The 17478-nt window shown below is 53.0% G+C and overlaps 1 protein-coding gene across 4 annotated transcripts; it reads right to left on the reverse strand.

Moving 5' to 3' along the window:
* Window positions 1-201: 201 nt before the first annotated feature.
* On the reverse strand, window positions 202-17080 carry CNKSR1 (connector enhancer of kinase suppressor of Ras 1). 4 transcript variants are annotated; one of them, XM_063658171.1, is made up of 22 exons: window positions 15740-17080; window positions 12444-12926; window positions 9436-9593; window positions 9150-9331; window positions 8113-8197; window positions 7653-7694; window positions 7471-7575; window positions 6799-6858; window positions 6620-6709; window positions 6225-6326; window positions 5920-5990; window positions 5774-5847; window positions 5554-5660; window positions 5449-5476; window positions 4891-5063; window positions 2830-2903; window positions 2589-2660; window positions 1770-1843; window positions 1575-1636; window positions 1382-1481; window positions 1127-1308; window positions 202-810 (listed from the first exon to the last, which is right to left on the reverse strand). In XM_063658171.1, the coding sequence occupies exons 2-22, from the start codon at window positions 12493-12495 to the stop codon at window positions 541-543; spliced, it is 2163 nt and encodes a 720-aa protein (XP_063514241.1). In that variant the 5' UTR covers window positions 12496-12926; window positions 15740-17080; the 3' UTR covers window positions 202-540. The 4 variants fall into 4 exon arrangements, with proteins under 4 accessions (XP_063514241.1, XP_054303961.1, XP_054303958.1 ...); XM_054447986.2 differs by having other exon boundaries at window positions 6641-6709; window positions 12444-17080; XM_054447983.2 differs by having other exon boundaries at window positions 12444-17080.
* Between the last annotated feature and the right edge of the window lie 398 nt (window positions 17081-17478).

The following is a 17478-nucleotide window of genomic DNA, read 5'->3' on the forward strand; positions in this document are numbered from 1 at the left end:
AGAGGTGGACATGAGCCGGAGCCCTCATTAGCCATGGGTCATCCCCCACCATCCTGGCAGGCTTAGAGCTCGGGTACAGAGCCCAGGCCAATGGGCTGCACAAAGGGTCTGCCACCCACCCTCTGGCCAAGAGCACTCACCCCAGTCCCCACAGGGGGGCAGATTTCCAATTCAAGTATGGAAGTAAAGATACATGTAGACTCATTTTTAGAAAAATTGACTTTATTTGGTTGGAAAGTAGCCCTCATGTAAAATAAAGAACACCTGTACAGACCTGGTTTGGGGGAGAACTGCCAAGGAACTGGAGGGGCAGGGCTGTGGCCCCAGAGATGGGAGAATGGGGTGGGAGAGTTTCTTCTTTGGCAAGGGAGAGAGTGGCACAAAGCCCAGGCAGAGGGGTCAGCTCGGGGCGAGACCATGACTAGCAGTACTACTTCCCACCCTGAACAGAATCCAGGGATGCTCTGTCCTGGACACGTCAGAAGCTGGGGTTGAGGTGGCCCTCGGGCCAAAGGTCAGGAGCCAGAGTGCTGGCCAGGGTCAGAGGTCAGGAGGTTGGAGGTTGCTCTCTGAGGTCAGGGGGCAGAGGTGGGAGTGCTCTTCAGGGTCAGAGGGCAGGGAGTGGGGGGACTGTTCTCTGGAGTCAGAGGTCAAGATGTGGGAGCTGCCTTCAGCCTGTGCCACTCCCCAGGCCCCCAGGCCCTCTGAGTACAGCTCCCGGTTCTGCTCCTTCCACTGGCGGAACTTCTCTCCTGTCAGCTCAGCGTCACCCAGCACTTCTTCTAGGACCTGCAGCTCCTGCAGCTTTGCCTGTGTGGAGAGGAGGGGCTAAGGGACCATGATCACCCAGGGAAGTGGGCAGAGCCCAAGGCCAGACTTCACTCTGGAGTCCAGTGCCTAGAAGCCAGCACCTGGCTAGCGTGGCATGAGGCGCCTAGGTGAGACTCAAATCCTCACTCAGAACCCAGAGCCTGGCCCAGTCCACAGCTGAGCCCACTGTCAGCTGCTAAGCCCAGAGTCCGGAGCTGAGTCTGGAGTCTGGTGTCCAGGGTGGAGGTGAGAGCCGCAAACCAAAGCCTGAAGCCCAGAGCCTAGTCCCTTGCTGTGCCCAGAGCCCCCAGCTGACCTTGAGTGTGCTCTGTAGCGCCCGCACACGGTGCACTCGCTCATTGAGCTGAGGGTCTCGGTTGCGCAGCATGAAAGAGCTCCGCCACTGTTCCTGGGTCAGGGGCTGTGGCTGGCCTAGGAGGGACACGCCACCCTGCCTCAGCCCCCGTACCATTCCTTCCAGTGCCTCTTCACTGCTGTCTGCGGGAGGGAGGAGCAGGATGAGGATGTGCCCCCCCAGCCCCCAGCCCAGCTCCCAACTCCAGCCCAGCACCTGTCAGAGAGCCAAAGGAGGTCCGTGGGCTGCGCTGTGTGGGGGTGGCTGCAGGTGATGTGTCTCCATGGAGGGGACTCCCAGCTTGAGCAGGGCTGGGCTGCAGGCAGGGTAGAAAGCACAGAGGGTCTCTGTCTGAGCTCCACACCCTGCTATTTATCCTACCTCTTACCCCTGGCAGCCCCCTACTCACCGAGGCTAAGCAGGACCCAGCCTCATCGTCCGGGTCTTCTGCTTCAGTCTCACTGTAGCAGTCTGGGGTGAGGAGCAGCAGTGGGTTTTTGGGGGCCAGGGAGTGGCCTAGGGCATTTGAGTTCCCAGCCCCCATCCCAGGAAAGGCAGAGGCTCAGGTGAGAGTTCCTCCCACTCAACCCTGCGAGACACCTACCTTCCTCTTGGGGCAGGGGGGCCCGGCCTGGAGACTGGTACTTGGAAATGCAGGTAATGAGATGACGCACCCACCTATGGAGAGCAAGCAGGTCTCACAGGGTTTCCATCCACTGGGGCCCTCTTGTATGCTGGGGGCTTTTTACCCACATCATCTTCTAATGATCCTCAGAGCAACTCTGAGAGGGATGAACTCTTAGTCACCCATTTTATAGATGATGAAACTGAGGCTTAGAGAAGTGAGTACTGGCTGCGTGCGGTGGCTCGCACTTTGGGAAGCTGAGGCAGGAGGATTGCTTGAGGCCAAGTGTTTGAGACCAGCTAGGGCAAACCCATCTCCCCACAAAACTTTTTAATTAAAAAAAAAAGAGAGATGCCGGGTGCAGTGGCTCACACCTGTAATCCCAGCACTTTGGGAGGCCGAGGCAAGTGGATCACAAGGTCAGGAGTTCAAGACCAGCCTGGCCAACATAGTGAAACCCCCTCTCTACTAAAAATACAAAAATTAGCCGGATATGGTGGTAGGTGCCTATAGTCTCAGCTACCTAGGAAGCTGAGGCAGGAGAATCACTTGAACCTAGGAGGCGGAAGTTGCAGTGAGCCAAGATCGCGCCACTGCACTCCAGCCTGGGCGACATAGTGAGACTCTGTCTCAAAAAAAAAAAAAAAAAAAAGAGAGAGAGAGAAAGAGAAGTGAGTATCTTGACCAAGCACTCTCAGAGAACTGGAATTTGCATCTCCAGGCTCCTGAGCCCAGGCTCCCAAGCTCACAGAGTTTGGGAATCATATGAGAGTAGGGGCTAAGGGAGGTGGCACTCACATGCTCAGATCTGTCAGGGTATCAGCAGCGAAGATGAAGGGTTTGTACACATCATGGGTGAGCTGAAACACACTGCCAGGGAGTGGAGGAGCATCACTCAGCCTGGGCGTGCCTACCCACAGCCCAGAGAGGCTGGATTCTGGGCGCCCCAGCCACTTGCCACACCTCCCACTGCTACCCCGTCACCCTTCCTCTCCCTTTCTGTCTCCATCCCCCAACCCATCACACCCCAAGACTTAACTATTTCTTCTTCTGATCGTGTCCACTTTCCAGACTATAGTTGGAGACATTGATGAGGCCCTCAGCCTTCTCATCCTGGGGGGATCACAGCATGAGGGTCAGGTTGGAACCCCAATACCCTCAAGGCCCAGTCAGCTCCTAGTTACCCCTCGGGCTCCTCAGGGTTGTGGAGAGGAGAAGGCATCTCCTGGGCTCTCTAACAAGTCTCTCTGTTTCTGGAGCTCAGGGCTGGAATCTGGGGTCAGGGTAGGAGATGTGGCCAAAGGGTGCCCCTCTAAGCCAGGAAAGGGGAGCCAAAGATATCAGAGAAACAGCCAAAAAAAAGAGGAGGCTGAAGGCCAGGCATGGTGGCTCGTGCCTGTAATCCCAGCACTTTGGGAGGCCAAGGCAGGAGGACCATTTGAGCCTAGGAGTTTGAGACCAGCTGGGAAAAAAGCCCATTTCTACAAAAAATTAAAAACTTAGGCCAGGTGTGGTGGCTCACACCTGTAATCCCAGCACTTTGGGAGGCTGAGGTGGGCAGATCATTAGGTCAGGAGTTCGAGACCAGCCTGGCCAACATGGTGAAACCCCATCTCTACTCAAAATACAAAAAATTCGCCAGGTGTGGTGGCAGGTGCCTGTAATCCCAGCTACTCGGGAGGCTGAGGTAGGAGAATTGCTTGAACCTGGGAGGAAGAGGTTGCCATGAGCCGTGATTGCGCCACTGCACTCCAGCCTGGGCAACAGAGCGAGACTCCGTCTCAAACAAAACAAAACAAACAAACAAAAAACTTAGCTAGGCATGGTGGCATGTGCCTGTAGTCCCAGCTACTCAGGAAGCTGAGGCAGGAGGATCGCTTGAACCTGGGAGGCTGAGGCTGCAGTGAGCTAAGATCATGCCACTGCCCTCCAGCCTGGGTGACAAAGCAAGACTGTGTCTCAAAAACAAAAACCAAAAAACCAAACAAGAACAGCCTGCTCATGCATTTGTTCCTTCAGTAGACACAAACCAAACTGCTTCATACCCCTGAGCTTTCTGAATGCTGCTTTCTCTTCCTGGTTTTCTTTCCCCTTCCCATGCAACTAACTGCCAGGTATTGCGTTGTCAGGGGGCATCTGGACTCCTCAGGATGGACTGGACACCTCTGCTGTGCTCCCACATATCCCTTGGGCTTTCCCTTTATCTTAGCACACGGTCCCTACATTGTCCTTGAGTGTGTATTCATCCCTCTCCCCTACTAGCCTCTAAGTTCTTGAGAAGCGAAAACCATCCAATTCTTCTCTGTGTCCACAGTGCCCAGCCTAGAGCTGGGTTCACAGTAGGCACCTGAATCCTGAATGAATAAACGAGTGAATGAATGGCCCATCATTCGGATGGACAGAATATCAGAAGGATAAGGAGAAGTGGGCAGAATAGAAGTGATTTTTCAGCCAGATATGGTGGCTCACGCCTATAATCCCAGCATCCTGGCAGGCTGAAGCAGGCAGAACGCTTGAGCCCAGGAATTTGAGACAAGCCTGGGCAACATAGCAAGACCCCATCTTGCTATGTTGCCCAGATTTTTCAAGGCCGGGTGTGGTGGCTCACACCTGTAATCCCAGCACTTTGGGAGGCCGAGGCAGGCGGATCATGAGGTCAGGAGATCGAGACCATCCTGGCTAACACGGTGAAACCCCGTCTCTACTAAAAACACAAAAAATATGCTGGGTGTTGTGGCGGGCGCTTGTAGTCCCAGCTACTCGGGAGGCTGAGGCAGGAGAATGGCATGAACCCGGGAGGCGGAGCTTGCAGTGAGCCCAGATGATGCCACTGCACTCCAGCCTGGGCGACAGAGCGAGACTTTGTCTCAAAAAAAAAAAAAAAAAAAAAAAAAGATTTTTCTCTATACCTCCTGTGATACCTTTTCCAAACTGCTTTTATACATATATTAGCTTATTTCTCTCCGAATAAAGTCTCCATTTCACAGATGGGAACATCAAAGCTTTGGACCAGGAATAAGAGTGGATGATAGAATAGAGATGAGAATCAAGGCCTGGAAGTGACTCACTTGCCTACCCGTTTATGTGTATGGGGTCTTACCTGGGGCTGGCGGTACCAGTAGAGCGTGTGTCCCTTGAGCACAAACCAGCAGCGGCGCCAGCGCGGGCCCATGAAGCCACCCGGTGCCTTTCGCAACAGGAGCCAGCCGTCACAGTCTGGCCGGCCCAGCTCACGGCATGACACCCGCCGGCGGCTCAGCCGGGTCGCCAGGCCTGTAGCAGCACAGCACAAGCTGGGCAGTGAGGGGCTGGCAAGGTGCCCCCGCTAAACCTGCTCCCTGCCTTCCACGAGCATCCCCAAGTGAGATCTCTGAACCCACACTCTGCTCAGAATGCTACATGTGTCATCTCTGGGGTGGGATGACCCTTCTTATTTTAGAGATGAGCAAACTGAAGACTAGAGGCTAACCTGTTTGCTCTAAGTCACAGAGCTGGTGAGAGGCCCAGACTGGGAGCACAGCTCTGTCTGACCCCAGAAACAGAGCTGTTTCCAGGAGAGGCTGTGTGGGAAGGATGGGGGTGGTCTTGCCCAGCATGTAAAGATTTTTAACAGCTCCTCAAACAGGGGAACCCCCACCTAGTCCAGCACACCTCATACCTTTTGATTTCTTCCGACCAACAGGACTCTGAAAGGACAGCAGAAGGGTGAGAGAAGGATCTAGGTCCAGACCCACCCACCTCCTTGCTAAGCCCCTGAGCTTACCTTGTCAGGGGATTCAGGGAGCCCTGCAGTCCCTGCTACCCCTGCTGGGAGTATGGCTGGGGGTTCCGGGGGGATGGGCAGGGGCTCAGGGCCAAGGGAGGCAGAGTCTGTTAGGGAGGGAGGAGAGAGAGGGAAAGTCTATGAGCCCAGTCCCAGGCTTGGGGTCAGAACTGGGTGCCCAGATGCTGTGTCTGGGGCATCCATGGAGCTTTAAGACTACCTGTCCAGGCAGGGCTGGGTCCGGGACTGGGGTTTGAAGAGAGGTCAAAGGCAAAGACGTCTTCAGATGGGGCCCTGGGGAGGGCAAGGGGGATGAGATGAGCCCACGGTCTCCCCACCAAGACACACCTGGACAGAGCCTGTTACCTGGGAGACAGTGGGGCCAGAGACAGTGATGGGCTCCTCTGGTGCGGGGAGTCCAGGACCTGAGGGGGCGTCTGGGGAACAACCAGGAACAAAGCAATGGAGACAGGGGTCTGAAAGCAGGTTGGGTGGCAACAGGGGTAGGGGAGCAGCAGGAGCAGGTACCTGTGGCGGGGTCTGAAGGCAGCTAGGGGGGCGTGGCAGGGGAAGGTACCTGTGGGGGGGTTTGAAGGCAGGTGTGGGGGTGGTGGGGTAAGTACCTGTCGGCGGGGTCTGAAGGCAGGTTGGGGGGCGGCAGGGGAAGGTACCTGTGGGGGGGTCTCTGGTATTGGGATCTTCTTCAGCACTAAGCTAAGTCCGGCTGGCTCCCGCAGCAGCTCCCTCACCATGTTCTTACGGGGCCATCCCACCTGGGGGACAGAAACACTGGCTGGCATCAACCTGGACAGGAGGCTCTGAAGCAACCACCAACTCTCACCCTCGTGCTGGGAGCTCTCTCTCAGCCTCCCACCTCTGCCTCCCCCTCATGCAGCCTCCTGGGAGCTTCCATGGGCCCCGTCACCTGGGCTCTGCAGAGGATGCTCTCACCAGACTTAGCTGGCTCATCTCCTGGAAGGCAGCTCCCACAACCCCGGTCAGAACCCTTGGTTGCCTCCCCACCCACCAGACTTGGGTTCCACTCGGTGACCCCTTCACCTCCTACCATGTCCCTCTCCTCACGCACCACCACCTGCTCGTTGATCTGGACAACCTCGTCTCCAGGCTGGATCTGCAGTCGGGAGTCAGTGGGAACCTGGTGTGGGGAATGGGGCCTGAGGTTGGCCTGGCTTGCAGGTGAGAGGCCTCGGGGGTGGGCGGCTGAAAAGGGTGTGGGGCTCTCACCTGGGTGTCCACTTGGGACACAAAGTGCTGGCAATTGCTGGTGGTGTGAATTTCCAGGCCCTGCAGAGGCAGAGGCTGTAGTCACTGGGGGCTGGGGGGCAACAGGGCCACTAGGCAGGACCCCCACCAGACACCAGGACTCTACGGTGGGTGGAACTGTGGCAAGAGCTGACCCCAAGCTGGTCCTGCCCAGACTTTCTGTGTGACTTTGGACTTGCTACTCCTGTGGGCCTCTGCCTTCTCCTCTGCTAAGAGCCAGAGGGAAGCTGGAGACCCTGATTTCTGAAGTACCATCTGCTCAGCAACGTTCCTAAAGGGACAAGCAGGGACAGGGCAGAGATAGGGCTCTGGTCTTCCCCACTGGTCAAAGATTAAACCAAGAAAGGTCACATCCTCTCCCTTTGTCCTAACTGCCCCCAAGCCCCTGCCCCGTCTCCATCCCAAGGCTGGAACACACTACCTGAGGCCACACCCGCGTGGCCCCTCAGGACTGGGGAGGTGCAGAGCAACGGGAGACCCTGGCCAATCCTCTGGGCCTCCATTTTAGCATCTGTACAAAAAAGGCTTTCCAGCCATGGCAGCACAGGGTTCTGTGGGATCCTGGACCCTATTTCAGGGCCCAGACAAGGCTGCCAAGGGGTCAGAAGTGAGAGGTGGGAGGGCAGGGCTCACCAATGGACTGTCCAGCTGCACCTGCTCAAGCACGGCCCTCTGTTCCAGCAGCTCCTTGGGGCAGCAGATCAGGATGTTGTGGCAGATCCCAGCCACGTGGCTGCACTGGGGGAGGGGAGCGGGCTATGTAGCCTGAGCCCGATCGCCCCTACCCCCACTCCCTTCCCACCCCACAGACTCACGATCCTCAGGACTGTGCCCTCCTTCTCAGCTGCTGGACCATCCTGGAAGCAGAATGAGAGAGCAGTGGCCTCCCCTGAGCAAGGGCCATAGGGGGACTGCCTTCTCCTGGGGGCAGGGTGGGACTCCCTACAGTCTCTCTCTGCCTTCCCTACACTGGCCCCCTGCCCAGAACCACAGGGCCTCAGCGTTTTAACCAGAGGGCTCGTTTCCCTGATACCAGGCCCCCAGAAGTCACCACACGTGCCCTCCCCTCCTTCCCTGTCCTGAGTGTCAAAATTCCCCTGCCAGCTAGGGGACCCCAGGCCCCATCATCCCATACCCAGTGGCAGGGCCTCCTCTCCTCCTTTCTCGCCCATCTCAATCCTATACTCGATCCTGGGCTGATTCACAGGTTATAAAAAGCTCTAGCCCAGCTTGGTCTCTAGGGCATGGGCCAAGCCTGGCCCTTGGTTCTCCTACCTCATGCAAGACCTGGCTCAGCTCCTCCAACAAGTCCCGGATCTCCTGGCATGCTGAGAAGTCATTTAAGTGGGAGAAGAGGTACCTGGCAGGGGAAGAATGGCACAGTGGTTAAGGGACTATGCTTAACCACTCAGAGCCAATTACTCACCAATTACTCACCTCAGAGACTTGGGGATAATACCTGCTCTGATGGGTTTTGGTTTAGAGTAAAGGAGATGATTGAGACATCTAAAGAGATTAGCACAGGACTTATTTGTCATGTGCCTACCACATGCCAAGCCCTGTTCTAGGCACTGGGGAAACAGACATTAAAGACATCATACATCAATATCAATTTAACTTTGGCTGTAATGAGTATCATGAAACATTGGATAATGAGTTTATAATAAGTTATTATTTATTATTTATTAATAGTATAGCTTTGAGAGTGTACAACAGGGAAAGCTTCCCTGAGATGACATTTGAGGTGGGGTCTGTAGGACAAGCAGCAGCCAGTGCACAGGGTTGGGGAGGCTCTCCATTCAGTGGTGGTTGTTGATGAGACTGATTATTACAAGCTGGAGGGTGGGGTGGGAACTCAGGCATCCCAGTGCCCCTGCACAGGTGGATTAATCCCTTTGCCCTGCTCCACCATATCTTTTTTTTTTTTGAGAGGGAGTCTCACTCTGTCGCCCAGGCTGGAGTACAGTGGCCTGATCTCGGCTCACTGGAACCTCCACCTCCCAGGTTTGAGTGATTCTCCTGCCTCAGCCTCCCCAGTAGCTGGGATTACAGGTGCGCACCACCACACCTGGCTAATTTTGTATATTTTTGGTAAAGATGGGGTTTCACCATGTTGGCCAGGCTGGTGACCTGGCTCCTGACCTCAAGTGATCTCCCTGCTTTGGCCTCCCAAAGTGCTGGGATTACAGACGTAAGCCACCACGCCTGGCTCACCATATCTGAACAAGAGCCAAGCTCTGTTTTTCTCTCCCATGCCCTGAAGGAGGCCAAGGATGACAAGAGTCCCTCACTCGTCACCCCAACCCAGGTACCTGCTGAGCCAGAAGAGGAGGGCATCGGCTTCATGCACCAGCTCCACAGCCGCACAGAGGACATCAATAGGGGTCTTGGCACAGTCCCCCAGGCGGCCTTGGACTATGCTCTGGAAGTCATGGGTTGCCCCCAGCAGTCCTTCTGTCAGGCTTTGCAGGTTCTCTGTCTGTAGCCTGGAGCTCTGTGCCAGAAAGAGGGCAAGTCACCTCCCTGGCAGCAGCCAGCCCCCCATCACACCCCCCAGGTTGGTGGAAGCTGCAGCCAGTGTGACCAGCATTCACTCACCAGGGCCTGCAGCTGTTCCACCCCGCCTAGGATGAGCTCCTGGTGTCCCAGAGACCGCACAGCCAGAGCCTCGAGGCTTCGGGGGCAGAGCTGGAGCAGGTTCTTGCCAGGCAGCTGCCAGTCCTCAAAGGGATAGTCCTGCAGGGAGTCGTCAAGACCTGGAGGGAGAGCAAGGGTCAGCTCGGGGAAGCAGAGGTGTCAGGACCTTTTGGGTTGGTTCTTCATGCCTGCAAAGCTCTTTTCCCTCTAGTCTAACCCTAATGACAACTCTGACACCCAGGCTGTTCTGCCCATTTCACAGATGAGGCCACCGAGTTGAGGAGCAGGAAAGTATAGGACATGGGTTCTCAAAAGTGGCCCCCAGACCAGCAGCAGCAGACTCACCGGAGAACTTATTAGAAATGCAAATTATCAGGCCTCACCCCACACCTGCTGAATCAGAAACTCTGAGGTTGGGGCCCAGCAGTTTTTTTTTTTTTGAGACAGGGGCTTGAGACACAGTCACGGCTCACTGCAGCCTTGACCTCCTAGGCTCAATCCATCCTCCCACCTCAGCCTCCCAAGTAGCTGGGACTACAGACACACACCACCACACCCAGCTAATTTTTGTATTTTTTGCAGAGATGGGGTTTCACCATGTTGCCCAGGCTAGTCTTGAACTCCTGGGCTCAAGCTATTTGACTGCCTCAGTCTCTCAAAGTGCTAGAATTACAGGTGTGAGCCACGATGCCCAGCCAGCAGTTTGTATTTTAATGAATCCTGCAGGTGATTGTGATGCTCCCTTAAGTTTGAGAACTAATGATACAGGGGATAAGAACAAGAGGCTATGGAGTCACTGAGACACTTTGAACACTTGAGCAAGTAATAGCACTGCTCTGTGCCTCAGTTTTCTCACCTGTAACGTGGGAATAATAAAAGTACCTACCTTCTAATCATGTGTGTATTGAATGACACGACATATGTCAAGGCCTTGGCCATTGTCTGGTTCGTGGGAGACAGCCAATAATAGCCATCATATTATTATTGCCAGACTTTACCATGAACTACAGGCCCTGTATAATTAGGCTACTACCTCCCTTTCCAGCATCATATCCTGAAGAGCCCCCCAAACTCAACACTTCAGATGCACAGAGCTAATTCCTTGCGGCTCCTGGAACACCCTTTTACCTCAGCGTCCTTGCAAGTGCTATTCCTCCTGCTGGCGTTGCTTTTCTAGCTCCTTCACTTCCTTTTTCATCTAACTTCCTCCAGGAAGCCTTCTATAACTTCCCAGACTGAGTGGGATAGGGGGCTGTCCTCTTGTTCCCACTGCCCCTGAGCCTCCACAAACCCCTGTGCTTGACCATCAGTCTTTCCCATTTTATCACAGGCTTTTCAAAGATCAGGCCTTAGATAACCATTTGTCTCTAACCCTCGGCCTGTGCCTGGACAAGGTAGGCACTCAAAAATAAGAAAAGTGTCTATTGAGGGCTTACTATGTGCTATGCAAATCTATAAGAGCTTTACACATATTAACACATTTGATTCTCACTGCATTTCTAGGAGGTAAAGACTATCACTATCCTGTTTACAGATGGGAAAACTGACACAGAGGTTAAATAGCTTGCTCACTCTTCGAAGGAATTCTTCCCCTCCTGAGCCAGGCTCCTTCACTGGGTGGGAGGGTGTGTGTGTGTTCCCTGTGTCACATTCAGAACACTGGACTGGGAGTTTATGAACCCATCACTCCCTGGCTATGGGCCCCTGAGCCACCTCCTTCCTGCACGGTGACTGTATTGGGCTGGTGCCCTCCCAATAGACCCAGGCATTGAGCTACAAATGAACCATGTCATGATTGTCTCACTTTGTCCACTTCATAAGGTCAGAATTGCCTTTCCCATTTGATGGACAGAAAAACTGAGACCTATGGTCACAGCTGGCAAGCGGCGGGAGTGGGACTAGAATCCAGCCTGGGAGTCTGAACCTAGCCCTGAATTCCTGCCCTTACCCGGGCTGGTCCTCCTGAGCCTGTCTCTAGTGTGCTCCAGCTCCCCACTGTGGGAGGGGTGTCCCAACTGCCTGCTCCTGGACGCACTGCGTGTCAGGAGGCCCTTCCTTTTCTGAGTCTGCCTGTGGGGTGTGTTGCTTCCCATCTGTCTGGGCTCACTGAGCCTGGACAGCACCTTGCCCCTTGAATAGGAGCCCCAGGGTGGGGCTGTGTCAACCTTTTCAGTCTGGCCTAGGGCTTCTGCTTCTGTCACTAGGAGCTCAGGGTTTGGAGGGGGGAAAATGACACCAGAGACTGAGCAAATCATTTCCTGGCTCTGTGTGTCAGTTTCTGACTCTAAGAAATGGATTTAACAACAGCCCACTGGCCCTGGGGCCAGGGAAGATGAGGGAGATACAGTGGGCGTGGGCCTGTCAGGCCTCCCTCCTGTTTTCATGACACAGCCTCCCCGTTACCACCCTAGAGGCCTCTTGGGCTACTGCCATGATGAGGGGCCCCCTTCTGGGTCCTTGGGCCCCCCAGGGTCATCTCGTCTGTCTCTCTGCCCAGCACAGTACCTGGAACATGGTAGGTGCTCTGTAAATACTTGTTGACTGACTGACCGACTGATAGAGCCCACAGGCTCTTTTTTTTTTTTTTTTCTTTTGAGCTGAATCTCACTCTGTCATCCAGACTGGAGTGCAGCGGTGCAATCTCGGCTCACTGTAACCTCTGCCTCCTGGGTTCAAGAGATTCTCCTGCCTCAGCCTCCCAAGTAGCTGGGATTACAGGCACCTGCCACCACCCCCAGATAATTTTTGTATTTTTAGTAGAGACGGGGTTTCACCATGTTGACCAGGCTGGTCTTGAACTCCTGACCTCAGGTGACCCACCCACCTTGGCCTCCCAAAGTGCTGGGATTACAGGTGTGAGCCACCGCACCCAGTCCGCAGATTCTTTTTCCTTTTCCTCTCCTCCCGCTTCCCGGTGGGACACCACACCTAGTCCCCTTCAAGCCCAACTCTACCCCGGCCCCACCCACCTCTCAGCCAAGTTGCCACCTTTCCGGGGGTCCAGGTCTCTACCGGTTCCATGGCCCAGCGCTGCCAGCTCGAATCAGCTCCTGTTTTGCCCTGCTGTCGCCGGAATTTCCGCTCCCACAGCCCAGGCCTAAGGAGGGGCCGGGCTGGGTCCTGGGCGGAGCCTACTGCATACCTGGGCTCACACAGACGGCGAGGTGAGGCGCTGCGACAGCCATTGGCCCACACCCATCTGCCTCCTGCCTGGCCCTTCAGACATCCTAGGGCTCTGGCATCTCGCGCCTGCTAGGGGGCAGTGCCACTGGCCTCATATCGCAGGGTGAGACCCTGACCCTTGGGCTCCTCAAGAAAAAGCTACAAGAGGAGCGCTAAGCTCAGTAGCAAAGCACAGAGGCTAGGGGGCCAGGTCCTTGGGTGCCTAGGCCAGCTCTTGTTGGCTGTGTGACCTGGGGCTGACCCTAACATCTGCGCCTCAGTTTCTGGGTCTGTAAAAGAGATATAATAGACCGTACTTCAAAGGGCAGCTGTGCACAGTATCTGAATGGCTTGAAAACATTTAGAACTGGGGTGTTTAGCCTCTCTTGGATTTTGCAGTATGGACTCTGGCATCTGGTGAGGCCTGTGAATACTTTCTCAGAATAGCTGCTTATAAAGGCATAAAACAGGCCGGGCGTGGTGGCTCACGCCTGTAATCCCAGCACTTTGGGAGGCCGAGGTGGGTGGATCACTTGAGGTCAGGAGTTCAAGACCAGCCTGGCCAACATGGTGAAACACTGTCTCTACTAAAAATACAAAAAATCAGCTGGGCGTAGTGAGTGCCTGTAATCCCAGCTACTCAGGAGGCTGAGGCAGGAGAATCCCTTGAACCAGGAGGTGGAGGTTCCAGTGAGCCAAGATCGTGCCACTGCACTCCAGCCTGGGCAACAGAGCAAAACTCTGTATTATAAATAAATAAATTAATGCACAAAACAAAATGCTTAGGATTACAATGAGAACAATTATCCAAACTATATTTAAAAACAAATTTGGCCGGGCATGGTGGTTCACGCCTGTAATCCCAGCACTTTGGAAGGCCAAGGCGGGTGGATCACGAGGTTAAGAGATGAAAACCAGCCTGCCCAACATGGTGAAACCCCGTCTCTACTAAAAATATAAAAATTAGCTGGGTGTGGTGGTGCACGCCTGTAGTCCAGCTACTCAGGAGGCTGAGGCAGGAGAATTGCTTGAACCTGGGAGGCGGAGGTTGCAGTGAGCTGAGATCACGCCTCTGCACTCCAGCCTGGCGACAGAGCGAGACTCCATCTCAAAAAAAAACCCACAAAAAACAAAAAACAAATTTGGAGCTGGGGAGTGCTGGCACACAACTGTAGTCCCAGCTACTCGAGAGGTTGAGAGTTTGAGTGGGGGAGTATCACTCAAGCCCAGGAGTCAAAGTCACCCTGGGCAACATAGCAGGAGCCCATCTCAAAAAAATAAAACCAGAAATTTATATTATGTGTTTACTAACATTAATAAGACTGGCCAAAAGTTAAATTTTCCTTTTTTAATGACCTCAGTGTGTTGTCGACCAGCTTGAATAAGAACATTAAACTGTGGGGTGGTCTTTGACGCCCCTCCTCTTACATATTGATCAGCAAACAACTAAAGACAGGGAATGCTGGGCCGGGCGCGGTGGCTCACGCCTGTAATCCCAGCAATTTGGGAGGCCGAGACGGGTGGATCATGAGGTCAGGAGATCGAGACCATCCTGGCTAACATGGTGAAACCCCGTCTCTACTAAAAATACAAAAAATTAGCCGGGCATGGTGGCGGGCGCCTGTAGTCCCAGCTACTCGGGAGGCTGAGGCAGAAGAATGGCGTGAACCCAGGAGGCAGAGCTTGCAGCAGTGAGCCGAGATCGCGCCACTGCACTCTAGCCTGGGCGACAGAGCAAGACTCCGTCTCAAAAAAAAAAAAAGGGAATGCAGAAGAGTGGAGAAGCCCTACTTAGAACAGGCAGATTCACCCTTGGTCACTGAACCACTGCTGGGCCTGGAGGTGCCCAATTAATGGCGGCTACATCACAGGAGCATCTGAAACAGAAGGTGCTCACGAACAATTTAGTGGTGGTTTAACAACCACTGTGATTTTGAAATCACTCGAGCGTAAGTATTTTGAGATACTTGCAATAACTACAATTTGATATGAAAATATGTGATTTCTATTGGTGACTAAGCCAAAGATACTGCTACTACTTCAATCCATATAGAAGAAAATCATAAATTTTGGTTAGAGGTTAGCAAAAATAAAAATATAATTTTTTCCCATCCAAGTTTATGGATCCCCTGAATTCTGAACCCCAGAGTAACAACTTTAATCTTAGAAAAATATCTGACACATAGTAAATGTTCATTTTCATCATCATCTCAGGTCAGGGGACTCCCAGGACTTTAGAATCAGATAAAATCAGCTGGGCACGGTGGCTCAGGCCTGTAATCCCAGCACTTCAGGAGACCTATGCGGGTGGATCACCTGAGGTCAGGAGTTCGAGACCAGCCTGACCAACATGGAGAAACCCCATCTCTACTAAAAATACAAAATTAGCTGGGTGTGGTGGCACATGCCTGTAATCCCAGGTACTCAGGAGGCTGAGGCAGGAGAATTGCTTGAACTCATGAGGTAGTAGAAGTAGTGGTGAGCCGAGATCACGTCATTGCACTCCAGCCTGGGCAACAAAAGTGAAACTCCATCTCAAAAAAAAAAAGGCCAGGCGCGGTGGCTCATGCCTGTAATCCCAGCACTTTGGAAGGCCAAGGTGGGTGGATCATCTGAGGTCAGGAGTTCGAGATCAGCCTGGCCAGCATAGAGAAACCCCGTCTCTACTAAAAATCCAAAAAATTAGCCGGGCGTGGTGGCGGGCGCCTATAATCCCAGCAACTCGGAAGGCTGAGACAGGAGAATTGCTTGAACCCGGAGGCAGAGGTTGCAGTGAGCCAAGATTGCACCACTGCACTCCAACCTGGGCAACAAGAGCAAAACTCTGTCTCAAAAAACAAAAAAAAAATCAGATAAAATCAGTTCCACACTCAACTGCTATGTGACTCAGCCCAACTTCTACAGCTCTCTGAATCTGTTTCTTCATCTCCAGAAGGGGATTCCTAGGCCTTAGCACTGTGATGACATTAAGTACTTTGAAATCTGTATCATGGGGTAGATATGAGTTATTATTGCTTTAATTCTGTGGGGAGGAGCTACCTGTTGTCACCTACTTCAGAATTTCTGCATCACCCCCAGTTGTCAAAGCTTGTCACGACCTTACCTGTAACCCAGAGACCCAAAGTCTGAATTTCGCCCATTGTTGGCCCATGTACTGTATGTGTGTTGTCATCATTTAATAATGTCACATACAAATTGAGATTTCCAGCTTCTCTGAACTTGGCCAGCTCTGGTGATGCCATCCCACCTTCACACTTGGTATTAACAGCCTCTTTCATTTTGTGAGCCAGTTGGCTTCAAATTTGCAAAATGACCATCTCCAGCTTTGTCTTTTGCCTCAGGTCTTTATCCCTTGAACACTCCGTGCTGCATCCTCCTTTAACATTTTTGCCTCTTCATGCAGCAGCCTCCCTGTGGCACTCTGGGGAAGTCCAGTAAATTCTAATAGAGCCTTTATCAGTGTTCAGTAGACAGATCTTGATTTCATCAAATATCTTTCCTGAGCTGCCACCAGAGGTGAGAACCAGCCCCTTTCCTCCCTGAACCACGGCACCTTTACTCCATGCTCCCAGCATCTGCCAGGGTTAGGCAGTTAGGAACACAATAAGTGGTAGCTTCTATTTATTTTTATTTATTTTTTTGAGATGGAGCTTTGCTCTTGTTGCCCAGGCTGGAGTGCAATGGCATGATCTTGGCTCACTGCAACCTCTGCCTCCCAGGTTCAAGCTATTCTCCTGCCTCTGCCTCCCAAGTAGCTGGGATTACAGGGGTGCGCCACCATGCTCGGCTAATTTTGTATTTTTAGTAGAGACGGGGTTTCACCATGTTGGCCAGGCTGGTCTCAAACTCCTGACCTCAAGTGATCTCCTTGCCTCGGCCTCTCAAAGTGCAGTGATTACAGGCGTAAACCACCATGCCCGGCTGGCAACTTCTATTTTAAAGGGTTTTGTTTTGTTTTTTGAGTCTTGCTCCACTGCCCAGGCTGGAGTGCAGTGGCGCAGTCTTGGCTCACTGCAACCTCTCCCTCCCAGGTTCAAGTGATTCTCGTGCCTCAATCTCCCGAGTAGCTGGGGTTACAGGTGTGCGCCACCACACCCAGCTAATTTTTTTATTTTTAGTAGAGACAGGGTTTTGCCATGTTGGCCAGGCTGGTCTCAGACTCCTGACCTCAAGTGATTCACCTACCTCGGCCTCCCAAAGTGCTGGGATTACAGGCATGAGCCACCATGCCCAGCCCATTTTAAAAAGCTTTATGAATATAAAGTTCTACATATTTGCTGTATACATTTCAAAGGTAATAGGTTAAGTGAAAGGAGGATGTGCCCTTTCCCCAGTGTGTTTCTATCATGCTCCCCAGTGGGGGCCACTACTAAATTTGGGATATTCTTCTATTTTCTATATCTGCAGATAGTCTATATACTATTCTGCAAATTGTACTTTTTCTCTCTTTTTTTTTTATTGGAGACAGGGTCTGGCTCTGTCACCCAGGCTGGAGTGCAATGGTACAACCTCAGCTCATTGCAGCCTCCGCCTCCTGGGCTCAAGTGATCCTCCCACCTCAGCCTCCTGAGTAGCTGGGACTACAGGCAGGCACCACCATGCCTGGCTAAATTTTTTTTTTTTTTTGGTAGAGATGAGGTTTCACCATGTTGCCCAGGCTGGCCTCGAACTCCTGGGCTCAAGCCATCTGCCTGCCTCAGCCTCCCAAAGTGCTGCCCAGCCATACTTTTTCATTTAAGAGATAATCGATAGCAAATGAAATAATACAAGTTAAGTGCTTAGAACAATGACTACTATTTTTAACGTGTCATGGGCAGCTTCCTTAATTAGTATATGCAGATA

Source organism: Pongo pygmaeus, chromosome 1, assembly GCF_028885625.2.
Source record: "Pongo pygmaeus isolate AG05252 chromosome 1, NHGRI_mPonPyg2-v2.0_pri, whole genome shotgun sequence".
NCBI classification, from domain to species: domain Eukaryota; kingdom Metazoa; phylum Chordata; class Mammalia; order Primates; family Hominidae; genus Pongo; species Pongo pygmaeus.

Excerpts from the sequence above, each read along its gene's own strand:
- CNKSR1 (XM_063658171.1), bottom strand. The coding sequence starts at position 12,495 with ATGGAACCGGTAGAGACCTGGACCCCCGGAAAGGTGGCAACTTGGCTG. Across the intron at positions 5,848-5,919 it reads CTGGCCCCACTGTCTCCCAG|GGCCCCATCTGAAGACGTCT; the intron begins GTAACAGGCTCT and ends TGCCCTCCCCAG. Across the intron at positions 2,904-4,890 it reads ACTGGTACCGCCAGCCCCAG|GATGAGAAGGCTGAGGGCCT; the intron begins GTAAGACCCCAT and ends TGATCCCCCCAG.